This window comes from Oryctolagus cuniculus, chromosome 21 (assembly GCF_964237555.1).
Source record: "Oryctolagus cuniculus chromosome 21, mOryCun1.1, whole genome shotgun sequence".
NCBI lineage: Eukaryota > Metazoa > Chordata > Mammalia > Lagomorpha > Leporidae > Oryctolagus > Oryctolagus cuniculus.
Genome location: NC_091452.1, coordinates 18,761,719 through 18,788,324, shown reverse-complemented (window position 1 = coordinate 18,788,324; position 26,606 = coordinate 18,761,719). Strand labels below are relative to the sequence as shown.

General features: G+C 59.7%; 1 protein-coding gene across 1 annotated transcript; it reads left to right on the top strand.

Moving 5' to 3' along the window:
- The first annotated feature begins 1,870 nt into the window (after positions 1-1,870).
- On the top strand, positions 1,871-25,231 carry GLTP (glycolipid transfer protein). Its single transcript, XM_002721981.5, has 5 exons — positions 1,871-2,132; positions 18,938-18,996; positions 19,434-19,567; positions 21,582-21,732; positions 24,219-25,231. Exons 1-5 carry the CDS (start codon positions 2,030-2,032, stop codon positions 24,399-24,401), a joined length of 630 nt encoding a protein of 209 aa, XP_002722027.1. The 5' UTR covers positions 1,871-2,029; the 3' UTR covers positions 24,402-25,231.
- Positions 25,232-26,606: the final 1,375 nt, after the last annotated feature.

Here is a 26,606-nt window from a genome sequence, read left to right as displayed (position 1 = left end):
GCCCCTACACCATGCTTCTTAGACTTCTGAAATTAGTTGCCAACACGTAGAAGTCAACTGACAGACGCCTGCAAATTCAGGTCTCTGGATTCTCTTGAGGAATCTGAAAAGCTGAGAACCCCGGGCAGCGACCGGGCAGCTGAGAAGCCCTGGGCCCTCTCCATGGGACGTGTGACGGCCAGTCCTCCAAAGTCCTTGCCCCTCCTTATGGCCTCACATCCGGCCCAGAGGCACCAACTATGCTACCAGCTTGGCACCTGGCACTAGCTCATCCCCTGACCTAAGCTATGGAGGGACAAGAATCCACCCCAGATGGGCAGATGAGTGGGCCAATGCATAAACAGAATCCGCCCCAGATGGACAGGTGAGTGGGCCAATGGATAATCTTCAAGACACTCCATTATCCCAGAGCAAAGTCCCATCTCAGGACATCAGGTGCATGTTCTACCCCAAGGTGCTTCCAGCAGCCATGGTTTCTGAGTGGCTTGCCCACAATGGAGCAAGTTGAGAAATCAGGGTGTCATCTATGACAGAGACCGGCGTGTGGGCTGTGATGTCTTCACAGACTTGATGGAGGTGCCTGAGAAGTGGGTGGGGTTCTGGCACGGGGTTGGGATGCTGGGCAGGCCAGGGAAGCTTTGAGAAGTTGGTATCGTTGGATGCCTGAGGTGCCGAGGCGGGGCGGGGCGGGAATGAGCCACCGCGGATGGCCCGGGCCCCTATCAGTGGGAGATCTGACTTGATTGTGCCATGAGCAAGAGGTGATGATGGCACTGTCTTCCCAAGCCCCTGTCACTTCCTGATCCTCCTAGTGTCATGGTCATGTCTCTCATCTGCCCCCTGAAAGACTCCATTGAAAAGATTATTAACAAGGTTTGGCAGGCATTTTCCTGGCTCCAGTGGCTTATCATCGCCGTCAACGTGACATTCAAAGTCTCCCTGGCACCCGTCTCACCCAATGTACTCCAGCCCCTGCTCACCTCCCTCAACACTGAGCCCTCAACTGCTGTGTTGCCACTGCCAGTCCCTCCTCAGTCCCTCCAGCTCCTCGCACACAGCGAGGGAGTGACAAGTATTTATCCTGGAAGACAGAAGCGGCTCTCAAGAACAGTGTGTTGGGGTTTTGGATAAGCCGAGCACACTGGGTGTGAAGACCCAACTCTCTAAGTGAGTTCAGTGAATTGCAGTTCAGGTCGTGGGAAGCACCTGCTGCAGGTGGTCGGGTCTGACTGGGCTGGGCCCAACAGGGAATACCCGCCTGTTGAGGTCAGCCTGGAGCCCAGCTTGGGGAATCAGGACCCCAGCTGGGCAGTGTCTGAGCGAGGCAGTATCCAACAGGTTTGACGTCCCTGAGGCTGAGCAATCAACCGGTCGAGGTCCCCCGCCAGCTGGTTGTAGAGAAAGGCAAGGGAAACGCGAAGGATGCCCCACGGGTCAACTAGCGTGGTTGGAGGACAGCCCCTGTTTAGGGGGGCGGCAGGGGTTCCAGGGGCGCTGGCCGGGTTGGGGCTGTATCCTGGGCTGGTGGGTGGATTGTGGGCTGTGACGGGGGTAGCTTCACCTTCCCAGAAGACCCAGCCCGAGCCGGCTTGCCCGGGTTGGGAGGGAGAAGCCAAGCCGGGGGCGGCGGGTGACACACCTGCGGCAGGTTCACCTGGGAGCGGCTCACCTGGGCGGACCGGGACTCCAAGAGTCGGCGCGCTTCCGCGTCGCCCCGCCTCCTGACCAATGGAGACGCAGAGGCCCACGGCGGAGGACGCGGATTGGACGGGCTAGCGCGGCCTCCGGCGCTGATTGGGCTCCAGCGGGAAAGGCGGGGTGGCGCGCGGAGCGGCTTAGGCGCTCGGCCGGCGGGCGGCGCTGAGCGCCCGGCTACGAGGGCGCGGCGCAGGCGGAAGTGGCGACGCTGGCGTCCCCGGAGCCTGCGGCGGGCGGCGGTGACGGCCCCAGAGCGGACGGCGGCGGCCCGGGGGGCGGCGTGGACGCCCGCGGCGCCGGCTGGGGCATCACCGCGGGCCTCGATCCCGAGATGGCGCTGCTGGCCGAGCACCTGCTGAAGCCGCTGCCCGCGGACAAGCAGATCGAGACCGGGCCCTTCCTGGAGGCCGTGTCCCACCTGCCGCCCTTCTTCGGTGAGCCGGGGTGAAGGGGACAGCTGGCAGCAGCCCTGGCCCGGGCGTTCCCAGACGACTTGCACCCTCCTTTGCCTGGGCATGCCCGGGTCACCCCTTCCCGGACCCCCAAGTCCTGTTTCCCCAGCCTCCGGCTCCCCCAGACACTCCCTGGCCCCTGCGGCTCCCCGGTGCCCTCTGCACTGACCCCGACACATAGCCCTCCATCCCGCGGGCCCCTCGCCTTCCTCCTTATCCGCCTCGGACCCCCCGTCCTCCACTTCCTTGTGCTCCGCCTGCTGCCCAGCTCCCCCAGACACCCCTTAGCCTGGCATCGTCCCCAGCCCCTCGTGCCTCGCCCCGTGCCCCATGCCTTCAGCACGACCCTTCCCCTTACAGCGAGTCCTCCCATCCCCTAAGCCCCCTCTTTTCCTTGCGCCCTGGCATCCTCCCCTTACTGAGACCTCTGACCACTTCTTCCCCCAGAAGCACCCCCATTCCAGAAGAACGACACCGCCCACCCTACCCCCCAATCCGCATGACCCAGGGCAGGGAGCCTGGTGGGGTGGGGCAGGTGCAGGGGGTTGAAGATGCGGGCGACCACTGTAGAGTTGTGCGTGCATTTTGCGCGGGTGTTGGGGCGATGTCAGACCTAGGGTGCTAGGTGCGGATCCTGCACTCCCTGTGACTCTCAGGAAGACTGTCCCCCGTGTGTCATGGCGAAGGTGGTGTCGGGAGCACGAGGGAGGGTTCAGATCCTCTTTCCTCCCTCCAAGCCCTGGATGGAAAATGGGAAATTGAAGCCAATGCCTTTGCCTTTTGGGTCCCGGGAAGCGATGCAACCTGAACCTCTGCTTTCTTCCCTCCCTCACACCGCTGGGCTCTCCCAGGACCCCGCCCTGCAGGTCAGCTGGGTGGCCTGGCAGGGCAGAGTCCAGCAGGCACCCACAGGCTGGCTCGGACCGGAGGGAGGTGACACCCAGAGCAGTCACTCGCTTCGCCCCGAAGTGGGTGAGCATTGGGTGTTGTGGGCGGGGATTCCCGCAGAGCCCTGAGCTCCAGGTGCTTGTGGTTAGGGGTGGGCGGTTCCTCTGCCCCTCCTGAGCCTCTGTGTCCTCATCTGTGAAATGGGGATGCTTACGTCCTAAGCCAGCCATGAGGAGTCGGGAGGGTGGAGCACCAGGACCCTAACTGCCGAGTGATCTGAGCTGTGCAGGCAGTGGCTTCGTTGTATTGGATTTTCATTTGTTTTTCCACTTGAGAGGCAGAGGGAGATGGAGACCTTCCATCTGCTGGTTGCCTCCCCAAGTGCTCACAGCAGCCGGGACAGGGCCAGGCCAAAGCCAGGAGCCAGGAACTGAATCCAGGACTCCCACATGAGTGGCAGAACCCCAGTACCTTGGGTCATCACTGCTGCTTCCCAGGGTCTACACGAGCAGGAAGCTGGAGTCAGGAGCTGGAGCTGAGAGGCAAACCCAGGCCCTCGGATGTTCTGATGTAGGCGTCTTACCCATGAGGCTAAGCGCCTGGCCTGGTGAGGGTTACACCACACCCACACACATACACACACACACGTGCGCACACACACACACACAGTTGTACATCTACACTTTGTTCCTGGGCTCACTTTTGGTTTCTTTCTACAGTAAATGGTTAGTCGGTGTTGGAGTAAGGGCAGCTGCCCGGCCGGTGTGGCTCTCAGACCTGGGAAAGCAGCCTGAGGGCAGAGTCCCGGTCTTTCCCAGCCACTGCCACTCCCCAGGGCCCAGGACGGTGCCGGGCGCATGGTGGGGCTCAGTCGGTGCTGCTGGGTGCGCTGCACCTTTTTCTGCTCCAAATCGCCAGCTTGGGCCAGCGGCTTGAGCTCCGTGGCTTTAGCGTTGAGGCACTTGTCTGTCTCTGTGACAGTTCTCTGCTTTGGTTGTTTCTTGGGCAGTTCTATGAATGTTTGCAAGTCAGAGCCCGCTGGCCCTGGACGGGGGTCGGGATCTGTTTGAGGCAGGCAGCTTTGGCCCATAGGAGCCATCAGGCAATGCTGGAGACTTCTGGGTGGCGGGCTGGATTGGCATCTCACAGGGGGAGATGAGAGGTGCTGTTACGCACCCTACGAGGTGCAGGACAGGGCCCTACCACAAAGAGCCATCCAGCCCCAAATGCCAGCAGTGGTGAGGCAGGGGAGTCCCCGGGGGCCAGCTCAGTGCCTTTTCTTCCTGTTTCCAGTGGCATCACAGGTCAGGTCTGTGCGGGGGGCACTGTCATTGCACGCGTGGGTCCGGGGGCTGGACAGGAAGAGGGGAGGCGGCGCTGGAGCCAGCAGTGGTGTCCGGGCTGGGGAATATCTCCTCCTCCCTCTCCCACCAGTCTCAAAGGACCCTTGTCTTGGCTGCAGCCCCTGCGCTGTGGGTGTCACATCTGTGGACAGAAGCACCATTTATCCCAAAGCCTCTGTGGGGTCAGTCCACAAAGGGTTAACCACCACAGGGCCCCTGCCCACTGTCCAACAAAGAGGATGATTCTTAGCTTGCTTTTAAGGGAAAAAAAAAAAGTGACTTAGGAGGCCTGGGGTGCAGGCGGGCTCCGCTGCTGATTGCATCCTGGTGCTGACACACCCCTGGGAGGCAGCAGGTGGAGCCTGCCTCAGGGAGTTAGGTCCCCACCCACTCCTGGGAGAGACCTGGATGGAGTTCCTGACTCCTGGTTTTGGCCTGGCCCAGCCCCAGCTGTTGTGGGCATTTGGAGGGAGGAACCAAGAAATGGGAGATCTCTCTCTCTCTCTCTCTATTTCTGTCTCTCTACCTTTCAAATAACATAGTTATTAAGTAAGTAATTCATAGGTGGAGAATTTGTTAAAAGTGCAAACCATTCTGAACCTTTGTGTGGGCTCTCCCGGGGGAGGTGTTGCTCATGAGGGTTGAGATTCAGGTTGGAGGAGGATCTTTGCACCAGTAGTTTCTCTCCGGTGTTGACGGGGAGCCCCTGCTGACCCGGGCTTGGGGGCACCTGGACCCTGGGCCGCCAGGAGGGCGTGCGCATATCTTGAATGGACCTGGCCGTGGGTGAGGGATGCAAGGAGTCCGATTGGCACTGTGGTGCCGGGTGACTCCTGGCCGGGGCATTTCCACTGTGGGCATGGCCAACGGTTGACCTGGGTCATTCTTGGGGCAGAGGGTGGAGGGGCACCATTCTGTGCCTCACCTGTTGTAGAGCAGTGTAGATGTGGCCAAGTGCTGAGAGCTGTTTCTTTAAAATGAATTCTAGGGTGGGTGTTGTAGCACAGCGGGGGAATCCCCCACCAGAGGCATTGGTTCATATCCTGGCCCTGCGCCCCTGATTCCAGCTCTCGGCTAATGCACACCCCGGGAGGCAGCAGGGGATGGCCCCAGGACTTCCGTCCCTGCCAACCCACGTGGGAGGCCCGGATGGAGTCCGGAGCTCTTGGCTTTGGCCTGGACCAACCCCAGCTGTTGTAGGCATTTAGGAAGTGAACCAGCAGGTGGAAGGCCTTTGTCCCTCTTCTCTCTTTCTCGCTGTTGTTCTGCCTTTGAAATAAATCACAACAAGAAAAGAAAAAAGGACTGAGAAAAGTAAGGAAATCTTTCTTTTAAAAAAAAACTTAACTCTGCAGAGAATAGCAGGTGGCAGCTTTACCCGCTACGCCGTGGTGCCAGCCCCTACATCTGTTTTTGGAAAAAAGAAAAAAAAAAGTATGTGCCCTGTTCTTCCCACCTAATGACCAAGCATGGCCAGTTTTCCATGTCAGTCATCGTTTTTCTCATAGCTGCTTGGAATTCCATTGTCTGAATCTGGCCAACACTTGTTTAACCAATCCCCTGCGGTCGGACATCATTCACTTTGCTGTGTGTGTGTGTTTTGTTGTTGTTGTTGTTGTTATTCTGGTAAACAATACTGCTGTGAACATTCTCGTAAATATTGCTTTGCATGCTTCGTTGGTTGTTTCTCCTTTTTTAAAAGATTTTTATTTATTAATTTGAGAGACAGAGTTACAGACAGGGAGAGGGAGAGAGAGAGGAGGTCTTCCATCCGCTGGTTCACTCCCCAAATGGCCGCAATGGCCAGAGCTGCACCGATCCGAAAGCCAGAAGCCAGGAGCTTCTTCCAGGTCTCCCACGTGGGTGTAGGGGCCCAAGGACTTGGGCCACCCTCTACTGCTTTCCCAGGCCATGGCAGAGAGCTGGATCAGAAGTGGAGCAGCTGGGATTCAAACTGGCACCTGTAAGAGAGGCTGGTGCCACAGGTGGAGGCTTAGCCCACTACGCCACAGCACTGGCCCCATTTCCCCTTTTTAGACGTGCACTTACTGGGCCTCAGGACATGAAGGCTTTTAACCCATGGGAGCGGCCGCAGGTCTCAAACCTTCGTCAGGTGTGGCTGTGGCAGACTTGGAGGGGCCTGGTGGCTGCTGATTCCGCTCCGGTGGGCGCGGGCTGTGCCTCAGCCTCCTGCTTGCCTGGTGCAGAGCAGCCACCTCCCGGCTCACCCCTGCTCCGTATCTCCAGCCCGCATCTCTCAAGCCATACAGGTTTTACTGCAGCCACTTGGAGGCCGGCCCTTGGCCATCTTTTCTGTCTACTTTGACCCAGTAATGGGATCTCGGCTGGCCGATAGGTTTGCAAGGCTGACCTCTGTGAGGCCTGCGTGCTCATTTTTGAGGTTACCTCTGCAGCTGCTTCAACACCTGGAGGGCAGGGTGGGCAGACTGAGACCTTGCTCCATCTTGTCGCTCCCCACCTGACGCCCCCGTGGCTCCTCGTCACCCCCCCTCACGACCTGTGCCATGGCCTCTCTGAATGGCCAGCAGCCCCGCAAATGGCCCCGGGCCTGCCCTTGGCTCCAGCGCTGTCCCCATGTCAGCGCAGTCCCCTCTGCCGGGCCCCCATGCCACTCTGCAGCTCACCTCCCTTTCATTTGCCTGGCTGGGTCCACTTCTCCTAAAGGTGTCAGCTTCCAGTCGCCTCCTCCGGGAAGTCGTCCCTGACTCCCTTGGACTCCTATGGAACCTCTCACATTCTGGGCTGCTGAGCCTTCTCAGTGCCTAGCACCTGATGGGCTCATGATAGATGCTGACCAAACAACGCATTTGGTTCCGTTCCCGTTCTCTGGGTTCTTGCTGGAAACATTTTGCCTTCCTCCATCTGAATTAAAATACATAACTCATTCCACATCCTGTGTACCTGTGGCAGACATTACTAATTCATCACAGTACCATTTTCCCTGTTGAGTCTAGATACAACCTCAGCATCTCTCTTTAACCCAAGTCCTCCGGGCCAGCTAAAGTCCATACATGAGCTGACATCTGTTTGTGCTCCCTGTTGGGGAAGAAGGCAGAAATGGAGGAGCCAAAGGCAATGCTTCGTGCCTCTGGGTTCTTCAGATCCAGATTCTGTGGGTGGTTTTGGCTCGTTCCTGCCTCTTCGCATGCTTCAGCAGATGCCCCTAGAACCTGGCTTTACAGGCGTCCGGCACGCACGAAGCATCCTGGATTGAGCCCCAAAAGAGTGGGTCCCCATCACTTATGCTTGCTGCATTTAGGGAAGCCCGTGGCAGCCTAGAGAATCATCTCCTTGCCTTGCAGCCAAAGGAACCAGGGCCAGAGAGGTTAGGAGACTCGCCCAGGGTCACACAGCCCCTGCATGGCCAGGGAAGCCAGTGCAGACCTCAGGACCCTGACTCCCTGTGCAGTGTTCTTGCTGTCACTGTCACCCCTGCCTGGAGAGGAGCAGACCCACGAGGAGCCAGCCTGCTTGGCCGCTGCGGAAATGTGTGGTCCTCCCGGGAGCTGCAAACCTGATGTGCAGGTTTCCTCTAAGGGTGTGACTCGCGCCCAGCCTCCCACTCCTGCTTGTTTGAGTGCAGATTAGGAGGACAGAGGCATGGGCGGCATCGCCCCAGAAAGCTCAGCTTTGCCTGTAATTGGGGCCTCAGGAGCCACCCCCCCCCGCCCTCCCCACATCCCATGTCTGGGAGGTCGGAGCCTCCCTCAGCAACAACCAGCCCTGAGGTGTGGGGCGGCTTGCCACAGCCCTGCCACACTCTTCTGTTTTTATCACTCTATTTGAAGAAGAGAGATGGATCTCCCATCCGCTGCTTCATTCCCCGAATGCCCTGTACAGCAGCCAGGGCTGGGCCAGGCTAAAGCTGGGAATGAGGAACAGAATCCGGGTCTCCCACATGGGTGGCAGGGACATGGCCACTTGAGCCACCTGCCACCTCCCGGGTGTGCATTCACAGGAAGCTGGAACTGGAAGCGGAGTGGGGACCCAAGCCCAGGCCTCGATGTGGCTGGTTCATGGTTGTCCCAGAGGGCGTTTTAGCCATTAGGCCAAATGCATGCAAACATATGTTTAGTTTTGTCTGCACTTTTATACTTTACACCATTTTAGCAAAGACAAGAAACTGTGTGTGTCATTCTCACATTGCTGGGTCATTTTGGGTGAGTGTGTTGAGTGCCCAAGGGGACGTAGGTTTGAGCCTAGGAAGGAGGCAGGGAGGAAGAAGCCACCGTGGTGGGGAGAAGGCGCCAAGTCGCCACCTTCTGCAGTGTTTTTTAGGGTTTCAAGATCTTGGCGTCCAGCGTGCATTGGAGGTGCGTCCACAGTCATGTAGTGCGCACTGGGGCCACACTACTGGGTCACGGCCATCGCGTCACCTGTCCCGGGACCCAGAAGCACCACAGGCCCCATCTGCCTCACAGCCTGTGAGCAGGCCCGTCTGAGGCTCACAGGGAGGAGCACTGGGGCCTCTTGTCCTGGGACGCCCGTGCCCTGAGCACCGCACATGGCCGACTGGAAAGAAACAGCGCGGTGGGCAGCTTTAGCACCACAGCGGGGCAACGGGGACACGCTGATCAGCTGGTTGGTTGGTTTAGAAACCAAAAGCCCATATGGCACGGTGCAGGCTCTGGCGGGGGCCCCGTGGGGGTGGCAGGCACATTCCGAGGAGGGGTCACATGGCCAGCAGAGTCCCAGAGAGCGAGGGAGGTCAGACTAGGTTCAGAGCAACCCTCTTGGGAGAGTTCTGCCTTCTAAGAGGTGCCAGCGACTGCAGACCGGCCACCAGCCTGCAGCCGCCGCCACCTCCCGGCAGTGCCACCACTTCACATGTGGGCCTCTGGGGGACACTGCACATCGAAAGCTCAGTGCATGGACGCTAGCATCCCGCTGAGCCAGCTGCAGCCTGGGCTCTGCAGGGGTCTCCTGCGGCTGACACCGTGTGCCCATGTGCAGCCACGCCCCCTTCTGAGCCCGCAGCCGCAGCTGTCACGCAGGGAAGCTGAGCCCAGCTGTGGGGTCTATGCCAGGGAGCTCTTGAGTGTGGCACCCAGTGTTGCGGTCAGCTTTCAGGAAATGGTCTTCCAACAAGGAGCCACCGCGGAGTCTCGATGACCGAGGGATGGCCAGGGTCCCGGCTTGCGGCCTGGGTGCCTCTGTCTACAGATTGACTCCCTAAGTGCAACAGCCACCACTGGGCCAGGCTGAAGCCGGGAGACAGGAGCTCAACCCAGGTCTCCCACGTGGGTGGCAGGGACCCGAGTACTCGATCCATCGCCTGCTGCCAGTGTTAGTGGGAAGCTGGCTCCAGGGGTCAGAGCGAGTGGTCTGGGAGCTGTCACCGTAGTGCCCTTGCTTCTAATGCCTGAGGGCCAGCACAGAGCGCAGACCAGTGGCTTCCCCCAGCCCGGGCCCCTGATGGAGGTGACATTAGATCGCCCTTCTTTTCTGTGTGTGGAAAAGTCTGGCCCCAAGGTCAGCACACGAGGCGGGGCCTCTGCCGCTGGAGGGAACAGAATAGAGGCTGGGAGGGAAAGACCCACGGGCGTGCGCTCCTGCCTGTCCTGCTCACCTCCACTGTGCACCTGTAGCAGTCCACTGGGCCTGGCGAATCCCATCAGGCCCTCCTGGACCCAGAGCCTGGGCGCCCAACCCAGCAGCAGGTTAGGGAAGGAATGGAAAGAACGCATGACAGAGGACTCCGTGAAGGGTAGGGCGTGACCCCATTCCCAGCCAGCCTAACTCCTTTGCTGTGCAGCTCCCCGGGGTCAGGGGTCAGACCAGCCAGGAGCAACTCATGACGACCAGAAGCAATGGAGTTGGCTCCTTGTTAGAGAAGAGGAAACCGACGTACACAGGGCTAGAACGTATCCTAACAGGCCCTGGGGTGGGGGCGGCCCTGCGACAGGCAAGACCAACCCCACGCCAGGGGACCGCAGGTGCTACGGTGGCCCTTTCCAGCTGTGTGTGTGTGTGCTGGGGGAGGGAACCGGGCAGAAGTTCCCCTGGGACCTGACAATGCCTTTCTTTCAATGAGCCCAATTGGAATGAAAACATTGCTTCCCGTCTTAGGTTTCATTGTTTCAGTTCAAAAACTGCAGGCTCGAATGTTGCCTCCTTTTGTTACATGCTTACAATGTTCCTCTATCAAGGTCTCTTTTTAAATTGTTGCCGCGTTAACTGTATCTGGGCTTTTCCAAGTCATTAGCCAGCAGCCTCTCCTGGGCCCTATAGAAACCAGCGCCTGCCCGATCCGGCTGCCCTGCGCTCCAAAGCGATTCATCTTCCGCGTTCCCAGCTCCTTACTCTACTCCCTCCTGAGATCTATTTTTTAATGACACGAAATACATTTGGAGTGGTTATTTTAGGACTGGGAGATAGCTACTAATTTTACTCCTATCAGTCAGTCAATCGCTCTCTCCCTCCCTCTCTCTCCTTTGTTTTCTTAATCACTTAATCGCTGGCATCATTATTTGCTGGGTTTGCTCTCCGAGGAGAAGTGTGGCCTGCTGGGGAAGGGGAAGATGATATAATTTACAGTAATAAGCAGAAGCCACAAGGCCTTCTTGTAGACGGAGCGCAGAGTGGGTGCCGTGAGCTCTGTTAAGCCCTCTGTTTGGACAATGGCGTTGAAGCCTGACAGCCACCCTGTGATGTGACGTCCACGATTAGCTTCGTTTTGCACGCGAGGAAACCGTGCCTCTGAGAGGCGGACCCATATCTTCCAGGCCACACAGCAAGGGAGAGAAATCAGCTTCCCCATTCAGGCACTTGTGACAGAGTTGCCTTGTCATGGAGGTAACTTTTTAAATTGGTCTTTTATTTTGAGAGGCCAAGACAGAGAGAGACAGAGAAAGCCCTCATCTGATCCACTCCCCAAACGCTCAAAAAATGGCCAGGGCCAGCCTAAGACTAAAGCCAAGAGCCAGAAAATCAGTCTGGGTCTCTCGGGTGGCAGGGACCCGAGGACTTGACCGTCTCTGCTACCTCCCGGGGTGTGCATATCAGCAGGAAGCTGGCATCGGGAGCAGAGCCCAGACACTCAGATACGGGGTGCGGACACCCCAGCCAGCTCCGTGACCACAAGGCCAAACACCGTTCCCTGAGAGAGAGCAGCATTTTGAGTTGTGCTGTAGATTTCACAGTGAGTTTAGAACACTGCCAGGGCCCTCATCCTGCAAACTGGGCATCCTTTCTGGGCTGTGGCAGCCCCACCCCAAGCCGTGGCTGAGTCGCCTCTGCTGGCTGCCAAGGGAGCACCTCCCTTTGTGCTCCTGGTAACCCAGAACCTATGAAGTCAGCCCGGCCCTGCATTATCCAGCATTGGCAAACAGTGGAACTTGAAACAGAACCTCCCCAGTGCCAGCTCCCCGGGCCCCCGTTCCTCCCTGTGGGGAGGAAGAGCTTAGGACCAGGGCAGGGCTGGCCCCTCCTGAGTCGCCCAGGCCTGTGCCCGGTGGTGCATTTCACAACTGGAGCTGTTGCTGAGCAGGATTGAGATGGTGGCCAGGGCGGGGCGGTTTGGTCACCTTGTTGCCCAACCTTGGGAACCTCGCTGTGGCAGGAGGCGAAGGCACTGAGGGCTGGCGTGGATGGAAGGCTCCAGGTACCTCTTGTGGTCCTGCCCAGAATGGGACAGGTGCTGTCCAGCTCCGAGGCCGGATAAAGAGGAGAGAGGTGCAGTCCCGTGTGGCTCTGTGGACAGTGCTGCCTGTCTGAACTGGGGCAGAGACCCAGATGGAAGCCCTGATGGCCCCCGCCTCAGAGGTCACACACCACTTGCGTGGTGCTGGTCTCCTTTGCTCATGGGGGATTCTGGCCCAGTTGGCGGCAGGGTTCCCAGCTGGCTAGCAGCATCCGAGCGCTGCGGACGGAGCTGGAAGACCCTGAGGACACAGCATGCAGAGCCGTGTGGTGAAGGCCTGAGGGGCCTGCGGCATGCTGGGTCACCCTTGGTCACGAATCGTGTCTGTGATGATGGCCCTGTTGAGAAAGGTACAAACAGCTTGCTATGAAGTCAGGGACATTTGGGTTACACCCTTGCTGAGTTCTGTCCAGAATGGTTGAACTAGGGAACATTGGTGCATTCATCAAATTATTTGGCTGATAGGAAATATTTCACTATTTTAATTTATCTTCTTTCTGTTGTTGAGCTCAATATCAGTCAATTATTGAGATCAAGCATATTTTCATTTCTTCTGTGAATTGCCCATTGTTGTACCAGGCTGGGTTTTTTTTATTGATTTGTAAGAACTCTTTACATATGAAGGATACTGCTCTTTTAAAAAATCTGTTACTATCTGTTATGCAGACGGCCCCTAGTTTGTTGTTTGACTCTGACTCTAACTGGGGTTGGGATTTCCTCCTTGCCCTGTATTGGCAGTTTCTGGATTTGTGTCATCAGACTTATTGGTCTTTTCCTTAAGCTTTCTGGGTTGAATAACATACTTAGGAAAAAAAAAAAAAACTTCCACTAAATCGAAGGGTGGCCATTTGACAGGTTTCCCAGCCCAGCAAAGCTTTTCCATATTCAGAATCTGCCCATCTGAGTCTGCTCTGTGAAGTCAGACGGGGGGATCAGGTCTGATTTCTCCTTTTCTCCCACGAGGTGAGGGGCGAGAATCCTGTGCAGGCTCCCCCTTTCCCCTTCCGAGCCAGATGGGTTCTGAGTGACATTTTTATTAAAGAACCTGCTTGTTAATAGCCATGGCAGGAGGGGTGGTGGTGGGAAACCCAAGTTAACTGCAGAACTGGAAAAACAAGAAGGGCAATGGGGAGCAGGGCGAAGCTGAACAACCAGCTGGGCCGAGCGAGCCGCGTGCGAACAGGGTGAGCTGTTAGAGGCCCGCAAGCTTCAGGACTCGGGGACCGTCCTCCGCCTTTCCTTCCAGAGCCCCCCCCCCCCATTTCCCCTGCGTTGCCCTGACCCAGTGGAAATGTTCTAGAAGGAGAGGTGAGGCTGCGGTGGGGCCAGCGTCTGCCATGCCCCGCGTCACATGTGGCCCTGAGTGGCTCCTGTGGCGTGCCTGGGCTTGGTGTCCTTGGACTGCGCCGGAGGCAAAGGCAGGTGGGGCTCTGAGGCAGCGCAGAGGCCAGCACACCTGGCACGCTCCCTGCGGGCGCAGCGCCCACCCTGGGCCAGAGTGGCGGAGTCCCGTGGCCAAAGACACTCCAGAGCCAAGACCAGAGCCTGGGGACCGCTGACGGTGGCGCTCTCTGCCACTTCCCCGTCTCTCCCAGACGCCGCCGCCATCAGCAAGCGCATGGCACACACACGGAGGGCCCGGCCGTGCCCTTCCTGCCAGCGCTCCCTCTGGGCATGGCACAAAAAAGCGGATCCTGGGGTCCTGTTCCCCCGAGCCTCCCGCCTGCCCCCTTCCCATGGGGTTGGCCTCCCAAGCCGACTCTGGCCCCCACCCCGGCCTCAGCAGCAGCCGCGACCCTGCGTGGCGGCCACAGCACAAAAACAGGCGCTGTGGAACCCTAGCTCCTGCTGACCGTGGCAGCCTCGTGACCCTCGGAGCGCTCTGTCAGGGAAACCTGAACAAAAACCCTTTCTCCTGTCCCCCTGGCGGGGGCCGCCCCAAACCCAGAAAGCAGCGTAGCATTTCCCTGTGTCTCTACAAAGCACCGAGAGAGCCCGGGAGCCACCCTCAGTTGCTGGCCATCCCCCACCAAGCCCCACCTTCCCAGCTTCTCCCTTTGAGCTGCTGCTGCTGAAACCCAGCCCAGAACCTGTCCTAGCCACCAGAAGTCTCATGTTACAGGCAGGGAAACTGAGGCCCGAGTTCCCTACGTTTGCCCCCTGCCATCTGGGTTGCACAGGGAGCCTAAGACCAGGGCAGAGGCTTTGCTGTGAACCACCGGGCGGTGCATAGAGTGAGAGCCTGGCAGGGAAGCAAACAGCAACGGATGCCACATCCGCCACCCTCCGTTCCCTTATCCGTGCTGCATGTGTCGCCCAGGCACTGCCTGGGGTCAGGCGTCCATCCGGGTGCCGGAAACACAGCGCAGAAGCAACCCAGTCCCCGCTGCTCTCCGAGCTTGGGGCTGGTGGCTATAGCGTTACCCATATAGCTGTAACTGCTGGGACGACGAAAGGGGCGTGGAAGGGAACGGAGAGGGGAGAAGGATGGCTTCCACGAGCAGAGGCATGAAAGGCTTGGCATTGTTTTCCCAGTGTTTTCTGTGAGGCAGCAGAATTGGAAGAATGTTTACCGCGAATACTCATACACCCACCACCTGTTCTCTTACTGTACCGTCTGCCCGCCCCCTCTCCATCCATCAACCCACTGCAAACCTTGGGCGTTTACAGAGTTTTGAAAGATGAGGGTTATAAAGTCATCGCTGGAGCTAAGAGCAGCCCGTCCTTGGTACCTGGCACCAGTGAGCTTGGCTGGGAGGCGCCATGAGTGGAGGACAGAAGATTTCAGCTCTGTTGCGTTACTTAAGTCTGGGATATGTTGTCCTCCAGGATGCCAACGATTGTATGGTGCTGGGAGAGAGAACCTTCTAGGGCTCACAGGTGTGTCAGGTTCAAGGACAAGTTCAAGGACAGGTTCATGGAGCCATCACCTCCTGATTGCCATTGGCAGTTTATCTGGGAGGACAGAGCACCCAGGATCAGGCTGCCTGGACCCTGACCCTGCACCTAAGAGTGGCTTTTGATGTGGTCACTCTAGGCAGGGCCCCAGCCTGATGCTCTAGGGGTCAGTTTGCCCCCACAGACAATAGGAAGAGGCACCGCAGCAGAGAGGAGACTGCCCATGGCTCTGGCTGATGGTCATGTGCTGGGAGCTTGTGGCAGGACAAGGTGGCAGAAGTAGCAGCCAGGCCCAGGAGGGACCAGGAGGAGAGTGGACAGTGGCAGGGGGTGGGTGCAGGCCGGGTGGGATTCCCACTCAGCAACTCAGCAGAGGTTCATTGTCGTAAGGTTCAGCAGATGTCTCCCTTAAACTTGCTGCCTGACCTGGTAATGACAATGAAGACGTAAAAATAATCGAAGTCCATTTATTTGGTGTTCAACGTGTCTTGCGGTTATTTTTTTTTTTTTTTTAATTTTTACCTATTTTAGAGGCGGAAGAGATGGACAGAGATCTTCCATCTGCTGCTTCACTCCCCAAATACCCACAACAGCCAGGGCTGGGACAGATTGAAGCCAGCAGCCTGGAACTCCATCCGGGTCTCCCACGTGGGTGGCAGGGACCCAGGTACTTGAGCCGTCACCGCTGCCTCCCGGGGTGCCCAGTAGCAGGGAGCTGGAATTGGGAGCAGAGCTGGGCCCTGAACCCAGATGTTCCAGTGTGGGATGCGAGCTAACCACTGGGCCAAGCACCCACCCCTCGGTGCGTGATTTTCAGTTGCTACAGCTCTGAGATAAGCACTGCTCCTGCCCCATTGCACAGAGGAAGAAACTGAGACCCTGGAGGCACAGAGAGTCGCCATAGAGCAGTGGGCTGAGGATTGGGCGGGGGTGGGGGAGGCCTCTGGCCCCCCAGCCCGCCTTCTTTCCATTTCGTCTGGGTTGGTTTCATTGGAAGTGTTGGATGCTGCCTCCCAGGGCTCAGTTCACAGCTGCTGAGTGTCCCAGGGGCCCAGGCAGGCGGGCTGTGTCCCCTGGGGTTGGGCCTGGGCCTGCAGAAGTCCCTCTGCCCTGGCCTTTCCTCCGCGCCATGCTCTAGAGGGAGCTTGACGCCGTGGTACCGTCCCCTGCCCAGGCTGCTCGCCCCTCACGCGGAGCCCGGGGTTCCAGGCAGGGAAGGTGTGCAAAGGTGTCCGCTGTTGTATGATGCTCCGGCAGGCAAGGGGGTCTCTAGTGTTCATGGAAAATGGAAGGAAAAGGTAAGTTTATCTTGGTGTCAAACATTTTTGAAGTTTGTGCCTGTCTAACATGTGTGTTTCCCATGCACTGTTGCAACATCCCTCGAATGCACACTTCACAGTGTTCGGCACTGGAACAAACTTACCTTTTCTTTTCTTTTCTTTTCTTTTCTTTTTTTTTTTTTTTGACAGGCAGAGTGGACAGTGTGTGAGAGAGAGAGACAGAGAGAAAGGTCTTCCTTTGCCATTGGTTCACCCTCCAATGGCCGCCATGGCCAGCGCACTGCGCTGATCCGATGGCAGGAGCCAGGTATTTATCCCGGTCTCCCATGGGGTGCAGGGCCCAAGCACTTTGGGCCATCCTCCACTGCACTCCCTGGCCACAGCAGAGAGCTGTCCTGGAAGAGGGGCAACTGGGACAGAATCCGGTGCCCCGACCGGGACTAGAACCCGGTGTGCCGGCGCCACTAGGTGGAGGATTAGCCTAGTGAGCCGCAGCGCCAGCCGCATACTTACCTTTTCATTCCACCTCCCACGCACCTGTTGAAGTTCCCCGTGTTATGACTCGCCAAGGAAGGGCAGAGCCGCCCAGGGCCGTCCTCGCCGCACCACCGTGGTCGGTTCCGTGGTCCCGTTTGCTTGACAGGAAGCAGGAGGCTCAGAAAGCTGAGGGGAGTGCCCAAGTCCAAGTGCATTGTGCCTCCAGGGGCAGGGACTCCCTTGCTGATGAGGTTCCCTCTGCCCGGCCCCCCCGGGTTCTCATGGGCAGGCGCAGGCCTGTGGAACCCAGTGAGGTCCTTGGGAGGTCTACTCCCCTCCTCCCGGCCGGCTGGCTCATCAGTGATGCTCTGCCCTGTAGATCTCAGTGGGTTTCTCATGGCGTTAGTTCTTCAGGAAGCTGTGTATTGCCGCTGCCCAATACCGTAGCCAGCAGCCAATTCAGGGCTATCTCAATGAATGTGTAAATAAAATTCCAGTTCTGCCTAAAATTCTGGTCACCGCCTTTCCCGGGCTCATGAGCCACCAGAGGGCGCCGTAGTGGCGCAGGTGTGGGCCTGTTCCCAGCTCCGGCTCCTGGCCCCAGCTGCCTGCCCAGGCAGTGGCTATGGCTCAAGGACTGGATCCCTGCCACCCACTCGAGACACCTAGATTGAGTTCCTGCCCCCGGCTTTTGCCCCCAGCCCAGTCCCAGCTGTCGTGGGCATCTGGGGAGTGAGACCAGCAGATGGAAGCCCTAGCTTATCTTTGTGCCCCAAATAATGCTTTTAAAGATTTGTTTATTGATTTGAAAGGCAGAGACAGACAGGTCTTCCACCTGCTGGTTCATTCCTCAAATGGCCACAATGACCACGGCTGGGCCAGGTCGAAGCTGGGAGATTGGAAGTCCAGCCAGGCCTCCAACATGAGTGGCAGGGGCCCAGCTACTTGGGCCATCTTCCTCAGCTTACCCAGGTGCATCAGCAGGGAGCTGCATCAGAAACAGAGCAAGCTGGCACCGCGGCTCACTAGGCTAATCCTCCACCTAGTGGCGCCGGCACACCGGGTTCTAGTCCCGGTCGGGGCACCGGATTCTGTTCTGGTTGCTCCTCTTCCAGGCCAGCTCTCTGCTGTGGCCCGGGAGTGCAGTGGAGGATGGCCCAAGTGCTTGGGCCCTGCACCCCATGGGAGACCAGGAGAAGCACCTGGCTCCTGGCTTCGAATCAGCACTGTGCGCCGGCCGCAGCGCGCCAGCCGTGGCAGCCATTGGAGGGTGAACCAACGGCAAAAGGAAGACCATTCTCTCTGTCTCTCTCACACACTACCCACTCTGCCTGTCAAAAAAAGAAACATAGCAGAGAGCCACTGGGACTCAGGCCGGCATCTGATATGGGTGCTGGTGTCCCGGCAGTGGCTTGTCCCACTGCACCACGATGACAGCGCTCCCCCCACACCCACATTAGTCTTTAAAATCAGGGAAGGACAGGGCTGGATGCTTGGCACAGTGGTTCAGACGCCTCTGGGATGTCCGAGTCCCATGCTGTGGTGCCTGGGTCTGAGCCAGGAAGGCAGTGGTGATGGGTCCCCGCCAACCACGGGGGAGACCCAGAGCGCGCTCCCTGGCCCTCGGCTGGGACCCAGCCCAGCCCTGGCTGCTACTGACATTGGGGAGCAAAGCAGCAGATGTCGCTCTCCCTTCCAAGTAAAATAATAAGAAAAATTCAGAAGAGAGCATCACCATCATCACAGAAACTTGGCTTGGACCGTGCTGTTCTAGGGAAAAAGAGTGGTGTGGGCACAAGGATTTGTCCCCTGGACCTTCCACCTGCGTCTTTTTGTTTGAAAGATTTTTAAAACTTTATTTGAAAGGCAGAGTTACAGAGAGGGGGCTCAATCTTCCATCCATGGGGTCACTTCCCAAATGGCTTCAATGGCCAGGGCCACACCAGGCTGCAGCCAGTAGCCAGAAGTTCCATCCAGGACTCCCAGTGGGTAGCAGGGGCCCAGCTATATGGGGCATCTTGCACGGCTTTCCCAGGTGGCAGCTTGACCGGCCAAGCCCCGACGCCAGCCCCTCCGTGCACCGGAAGGCTCTCAGGCGCCCCGCAGTGAGGCACCGCTGTCACCTGGAACCCAGCGCTCACAAATGCTTTGCACCGGCTGGGAACAGCTCTGCTCCCTGGCCACGCCCGGCGGCCTCCTCCCCCGCCGGCTCCACATCTCTCCTCTTGTTTCCCCCAGATTGCCTCGGGTCCCCAGTGTTTACACCCATCAAGGCGGACATCAGTGGCAACATCACGGTACGTACTTGGCCTGGCAGCCCCAGCCCCCGCCTCCCCTCCCCTCCCCGCCACCTGTTCCACCGCAGGCTCCCTGGCCCAGGGAAGGGAGGGGCACGTGCAGCTGGCCCCAGGCCGCTGCCACTCAGGGTTGCAGGTTCTCAGCATCCCTTGCCCTTGACACCGAGCCTCCTGCTTCTTCCCTGCACCCTCACTAAACAGGCAGAGCCCAGAATCCCGGGTGGCCTGGGCTGCTCTTGGCTGTGCGACCTGGGGCTTGGTGCTGCCCGTCTCTGAGCCTCGCTGTTGCTGCCGATGGCAGCCTCGGGGTTCCCGCCACGGCGAGCCTCATCCCTGCTCTGTGTGGCAGGCGTGAAGGGAAGGGGGCACCCCCGGCCCGCCTCTCTCCCCTAGGGATGGCCCCGCCAAGGTGGGTGACCCCATGTGCTCCCTTTCAGAAAATCAAAGCTGTGTACGACACCAACCCCACCAAGTTCCGCACCCTGCAGAACATCCTGGAGGTGGAGAAAGAAATGTACGGAGCGGAATGGCCCAAAGTGGGGGCCACGCTGGCGCTCATGTGGCTGAAAAGGTGATGGGCGCGGGGGCGGGGCCTGGGGGCGGGCCCTGCGCCACAGGGGATGGGCGGCCCCAGCCATGGCATCCACTCTGCCTGAGACGTAGGCCCACAGGAGGCATAGCAAGCGAGTGTCGGCTTCATCCTGGATGTTGTGCCAACACCCTTTACGTGCCTGACTGAGCTGTGCCCGCTGTGAGTCAGCCGTGGTGACTCCCACCTCACAGAGCAGGCCGCGTTGGCGTCTGGAGGCCAAATCATGTGCCCAGGTCATCCAAGCACAGTTGTGCAGGTTGTGCACTGCAGAGAGGTGTCCTCTTTGGGGCCAGTCATGTCACACATGCACATTCGCACACATGCACATTCGCACACATGCACATTCGCACGCACACACACACACACATGGTGGCTTCGTGTCTTGATTGAAGCGCAGTGTCCTAGGAGGAGAGGAGCCCACCTGACTTGCCCGGCATCCCATGGGCTGCGCTGAACCCACTCCCGTCTCTCCAGGCTGCAGACCCAGCCTTAGCTGTGCAGGGGCCAAAGGCCCCAGCCGCTGCCCCACAGGTGCCCAGCGCGGCCCCTCTCTGCCCCTGGAGCCACACAAGGTGTCCCTCCCTCGTCTCTCCTCTGGCCGCTGGAACTCGCCCCCCGCACACACAGCGCTGCTGGCGGGGAGCCGAGAGGCCTGTGGGCATCTGAGAGGCCCAGGTCTTATTAGCGCCCCCTACAGTGCACTGCGGGCACTGGAGTTCCACACGTCTCTCAGGAGGAGCCAGGCAGGTGGGGCAGTCCCATTTCCAGTTAAATTGCTGTGGCAGAGCCCGGCGGTGCCGGGGCATGTGCTGGCCGCCTGCGAGCGGCAGCAGGTGGGGTGAGGAGCAGCGGGCCCGCGGCACGCACGCTGCTGGGCCTGGCGTCAGGGTCTGGGGCAGAGAGGGCAGGGAGGGCGTCCTGGAGGAGTGGTGCAGAGCAGAGTCCAAGCCTGAGCAGGGCGGTCCCAGTGGAGGAGGTGCTCAGCCCGCAGAGGGGCAGGGCGGGGGGGGGGGGGGGAGGGGGCGGGGCAGGGAGGTCCCAACGGAGGAGGTACTCAGCCCGCAGAGGGGCGGGACGTGGGCGGGGCAGGGCGGTCTCCAGTGAAGGAGGGGCGGTCCCATCGGCGGGGCGGGGCGTGGGCGGTCCCAGTGGAGGAGGATGCTCAGCCTGCAGAGGGGCGGGTGGGGCGGGGGCGGGGTAGGTGTGAGACACTTGCAGTCCCCACAGGTCTGGTCCACCCAGGGCTCTGACCGGGAGGCAGGAGTCGGGAGCCGGAGAGGCGAGCCGTGTCAGCCTAACCGGGGGTCCCCAGGAGCTGCTGAGGGGCAGGAAACGGGGTCAGACGGAGCTGGGGTGGCCCCAGCCTCGTTGCTGATTGGCTGGAACTGGGGTGGAAGAGGCGGGACCGGGTGGGATCCAGCCCTGTTGCCTGCTCCACGTCCACACTGACCCCTGCTGGACAGAGGCTGTGATGCAGGACATCAGCCCCACCTCACAGGGAGGAGGCTGGACTCAGTCCTCAGGCCCAGCGTGCCTGCCCGGGAGAACCCCCTGACTTGACCCCCAAGCCCCTCGGGGAGGGAGCAGCGCAGTGCACCCAGGGTTCCCGGGGGCGACGGTGAAGGCAGGAGCTTGGCCATGTGACCCAGCCCTTTGGCGGAGCCTCAGGGCCCCTCTCTGTGAAACGGGCTTATGGGGCCGAGGGTGGAGGCGGGGAGCTGTGTGCCAAAGGCCTGGCGCCGCTTGCCCTCCCCGTCAGCCTCGCCGGGCCCCGAGGGAGGGCCTGAGTGGGTGTCGGGTGCGGGAGCCGAGCGTGGAATTTTAGGAAGAGCCGGGCAGGTACCGGGCCAGGGATGCGGCGGCCAGCGCTGCGGCCTCTTCCCTGCGACCTGCACGGCCCAGCGGGGAGTTGGGAGCGGCCGGGTGCCGGGTGCTGGCTCCGGCTCCGGCTCCGGCTCCGACGGTGCTAAGAGCCGCTCTGCCTGGGCTGCAGAGGCCTCCGCTTCATCCAGGTCTTCCTGCAGAGCATCTGTGACGGCGAGCGCGACGAGAACCACCCCAACCTCATCCGCGTCAATGCCACCAAGGCCTACGAGCTGGCCCTCAAGAAGTACCACGGCTGGATCGTGCAGAAGATCTTCCAGGTAAGCCGGGCCCGCGGGCCCCACCTCCGAGCCACCACCCCGAGCCTGGGCGGGGCAGCTCCCGCGTCTGAGGGGCGGGGCCGGTGGCCTGAGGGTCCCCCACGGGCGCTTGGCCAGCCCTGCTCCTGCCTGGTGGGCTGTGGCTGAGCACGGGCCTGTGAGGGAAACCCCGGGCATCCCAGGGCATGGGCTCCCCCCTCCCCGGCTTCACCCCTCCCAGCGGGGGCCCGGGCCAGGGTGAGGGGGACAAAGGGGACAGCCACTGAGAGGACCTGGGCCCGCAGGGTTCCTGCTGGCCTGTGTTGGGGTGACGGTGGCCAGGGACCAACCCTGGCCTCCTTAGCCGTGGCCCCCCGGGGTCACCGGGCTGAAAGGCCCATGCGGGGGACCCTGCACGCTGTGGCTGGCCCTCCGCCTCTGGCCGCGCCTCGTCCCACCGTGCGTGGCCTCGCCAGCCTGCTGTGACTGCCCCCGCCTGCCCCTCCGCCCTGCCGGGAGAGCGGGGCTCTTCCCCAGGGGCCAGGGCTGCCCGCATGGGCACTGTGAGAGTCCCCTGCCTGCTGCAGGCCTCACTGTTGCCTGCCCACCCCCACTAACGGTGGCGTGGCCCGGGCGCCTGGCCTTCCCCAGGGCACTGCACCCACCCCATTCACAGATGAGCAAAACAGCGCCCGGACAAGTGAAGGATCTCGCTCAAGGTCCCCCGGTACCCACGCGGGGAGCCTCGTGTCCTCTGCTTTCAAATGGGCATAAAACAGGCCCTGCAGGGGCTGCCGTGACATGAGGGGAGTTAATCCATCCAGGAGCCTGGCTCAGCTCCTGGAAGCCGGGAAGCCTTATTATTTTTAAGATTTATTTAATTTATTTGAAAGACAGTTACAAAGAGAGGTAGAGGCCAAGAGAGAGAGGGGTCTTCTATTTGCTGGTTCATCCCCCAGATGGCCACATCAGCTAGAGTAAGGCTGATCCGAAGCCAGGAACCAGGAGCTTCTTCTGGGTCTCCCACAAGGGTGCCGGGGCCCAAGCACTTGGGCCATCTTCCCCTGTTTTCCCAAGCACATTAGCAGGGAGCTGGATTGGAAGAAGAGCAGCCAGGACTCAAACCAGCGCCCATATAGGATGGCAGCACTGCAGGCCAGGGCTTTAACCCGCTGCGCCAAAGCGCCGGCCCCAGCCTTATTATCACACTTCCCTCCTCCCTTCAGGCGTGGGGCCTGAGCTAGGTGTCTGGCTGCATCTTCCCCCCTCCCCCTGACCCTGAAATTCTGTGAATTTCCAGTGCTGTGCACTCGTGTCTCCCCACCCCACCCCTTCCAACAACCCAAGGACAAGAAGGAGAGGCCCCGGCAGGTCAGCAGTGGTCTCTCCTGGCCAGAAAGTGGGTTTTCTTATTTTATTTATTTATTTATTTATTTATTTATTTATTTATTTTGACAGGCAGAGTGGACAGTGAGAGAGAGAGACAGAGAGAAAGGTCTTCCTTTGCCATTGGTTCACCCTCCAATGGCCGCCGCGGCCAGCGCACCGCGCTGATCCGATGGCAGGAGCCAGGTGCTTTTCCTGGTCTCCCATGGGGTGCAGGGCCCAAGCACCTGGGCCATCCTCCACTGCACTCCCTGGCCACAGCAGAGATCTGGCCTGGAAGAGGGGCAACCGGGACAGAATCCGGTGTCCTGACCGGGACTAGAACCCGGTGTGCCGGCGCCGCAAGGCGGAGGATTAGCCTAGTGAGCCTCGGCGCCAGCCAGAAAGTAGGTTTTCTTTTCTTTTTTTTTTTTTTTTTTTATTTATTTTTTTATTTTTGACAGGCAGAGTGGACAGTGAGAGAGAGAGACAGAGAGAAAGGTCTTCCTTTGCCGTTGGTTCACCCTCCAATGGCCGCCGCGGCCAGCGCGATGTGGCCGGCGCACCGCGCTGATCCGATGGCAGGAGCCAGGAGCCAGGTGCTTTTCCTGGTCTCCCATGGGGTGCAGGGCCCAAGCACCTGGGCCATCCTCCACTGCACTCCCGGGCCACAGCAGAGGGCTGGCCTGGAAGAGGGGCAACCGGGACAGAATCCGGCACCCCAACCGGGACTAGAACCCGGTGTGCCGGCGCCGCTAGGCGGAGGATTAGCCTAGTGAGCCGCGGCGCCGGCCCAGAAAGTAGGTTTTCTAAGCAGTTCGCCTCTCCCAGAGGGAAGAGACCCACCCCTGCTGTGCACCTGCCCCGCGCCTGGCGCCAGGCCCAGCACTGCCCTGATTGGCTGCCATCGCTGCCCCAATGTGCAGATGAGGAGACTGAGGCTCAGAGAGGCTAAGGTGCTTGCCCAGGGCTCCCAGCTAGGTGGCGGCACCAGCGGGAATTTGCACCCAGGTTCGTCCGTTCCTATAACTGGTGTCCTCCTCGCTGTCCGCCCACGGGTGGAAGGGAAGACGCGTCTCCCTCTTGCTTTCCAACGCGGCCCCCACTCACGCTGTGCCGCCTCCCCTCTCACCCGCCCCAAGGCAGCACTCTACGCCGCCCCCTACAAGTCTGACTTCCTGAAGGCGCTGTCCAAGGGCCAGAACGTGACGGAGGAGGAGTGCCTGGAGAAGGTGCGCCTCTTCCTGGTCAACTACACGGCCACCATCGACGTCATCTACGAGATGTACACCAAGATGAACGCCGAGCTCACCTACAAGGTGTAGGCGCCGCCCGGCCCCGCCCCCGCGCAGAAGCAGGTGCACCCGTGTCACTGTGAAGCCACCTGCGGCCCCCGCGGCCCCCGGGCAGCCCAGAGGAGCCCGCCGGGGCCTGCAGGGGACAGCTCTGGCTTTTATAAAGTTGTATTTTTTTTGGTGTAAACTAACGGAGCAATAAATAACGACCCTCCTCCCGGATCTCCTCTGCACGGTGGGTGGCCCCCACTCCCACCGGCCTAACGTCCCTAACAGATCAAGTGCCGGAGGTGTCGGTTCCTGGCCCCCTGCCCCGCGGAGCGCAGGGCGTCCCACACTGGCCTTCAGACAGAAGCACACGTGCCCCGGGAAGGTCGCAGCCCGAGCCGCGGCCCTGGCGGCCGGGACACTGCTGTCCCCCGCTGGCCTTGGCGGGGCAGTTTTGTTTTGTTTTGTTTTTAACTAGCCGAACCCAACCAGCAAAGCTGTGCCGGCCGGGAGTGTTTTCTCCCTCTGCTGCCCAGGCGCACAGGTGACCTTAGGTGACAGTTTGCCTTGTCCCCGTGTACCCATGGTTATCTTCAGGGACGCATCCCGGCCTGGGAGATGGGCCGCGTGCCCCGCCCTCTGGGGGGTGGTGGAGCCCCGCCCCCTGCTGAGACTCTGCCTCACTGCCTTAACTGCCCTCCCCAGCACCAGGAGCTGTATTTTTGCAAGAGCTGGGGCGATCAGGGCAGCCCCAAAAGAACTGACGCGTGTTCATGAGAAAAAAAAAACAAAAACCAATGAGGAACAATTTGGTGATTTTTATGCAGAAATGAAATAACCCGTAATAAACAAATCTCTATTTTGGAATCTCATCCGTGTGCTGTCGTGGTGCCCGAGTTCCCTGCCCCTGCAGCCCAGCCCAGCCCAGCGCTGGGGACTGCTGACCCCAGATCCTGCCAAGGAGCCATGCTCTGGCCTCTGTGGGTTTTAAAAATAGAGCTGGTTGCCACATTGCGAACTGGGACGATTTCACATCAAACTCTCAAGTCTCCTGGCATCTTTCGTACAATCAGGTTGCCTGGCAAGAGCTGAGAGACGGCCGCCCCCTCGGCTGGACAGGCCAAGGAGAAGGAGGTGGGGTGGGGTGGGGGTGGGGAGGTCTTCCACTTTGCCTCAGTCTCCACCCGGCCCTGCTGTCCTCCCGGCCGCAGGCCCCAGGGTTATTTGCACTTTTTCTGATGGCAGAGTTAAATGCAGAGGGATATGCTGGCTATGCCTCATCGCTCCTCCTGCAGAGCTGAGGGGCTGGTGGGCACGATGGACCGGCGAGTCGGGAACAAGGACACAGGGACCACGTCGTGGCACAGCAGGGTAGGCCACCCTTGCAGCACCATATCCCTTATGGGTGCTGGTTCAACACCTGGCCACTCTGCTTCTAATCCAGCTCCTGGCCAGCACGCCTGGGAAGGCGGCAGAAGCTGATCTGAGTCCTCGCGTCACTGCCGCTCTGTGGGAGACCTGGGTGGAGCTCTGGGCTCCTGGCTTCCGGCTGGCCCAGCCCTGGCTGTTGTGGCCATTTGGGGAGTGAACCAGTGAATGGAACACCCCCTCCCCTCTTTCTCTCTCCCTCCCCCTCTGTCATTCTGCCTTTAAACACCACACTGATGACATAGATCGGTCAGTGCGCAGAGGGAGCCTGGGGTGCATCTGAGGAAGTCGGGGCTTGCACTGAGCCCCCGTGGAAATCGGGAGGACGGACAGGGGACAGGGGACACGCTACGGCACAGGGTGGGGGGAAGGGGACATGCCACGGCACAGAGTAGAGGATGGGGACACGCCATGGCACAGGGAGGAGGGACGGGGGACATGCCACAGCACAGGGAGGAGGGACGGGGACATGCCACAGCACAGGGTGGAGGGACAGGGACATGCCACAGCACAGGGTGGAGGGACAGGGACATGCCATGGCACAGAGACCTGAGGTTGACCCAGAGTAGGCTGTGTGTGAGTCACAAGGGATCTGAGCTTTGCTCTGAGAATCAGGGAGCGCTCTCCATGGTCTTGTACCTAATCCAATGTGATCCAACTTGCCAGCTTGTTTGGGGGTTCTAACCGGGGAGGGAAGCAAGGCTTTGAATACTGCGTGCATACTCATGTACTCTTCTCCCCTTAGCTTTAGAGAGAGGAGAGAGAGAGAGAGAGATTCCACCACTGGTTCACCACCCAAGTGCCCACAGCAGTCAGGTC

Bases quoted from the DNA above. Each gene is read 5' to 3' on its own strand.
- GLTP (XM_002721981.5), top strand. From the start codon at position 2,030: ATGGCGCTGCTGGCCGAGCACCTGCTGAAGCCGCTGCCCGCGGACAAG. The intron at 18,997-19,433 runs GTACGTACTTGG...GCTCCCTTTCAG, and splicing joins ACATCAGTGGCAACATCACG to AAAATCAAAGCTGTGTACGA. The intron at 21,733-24,218 runs GTAAGCCGGGCC...ACCCGCCCCAAG, and splicing joins TCGTGCAGAAGATCTTCCAG to GCAGCACTCTACGCCGCCCC.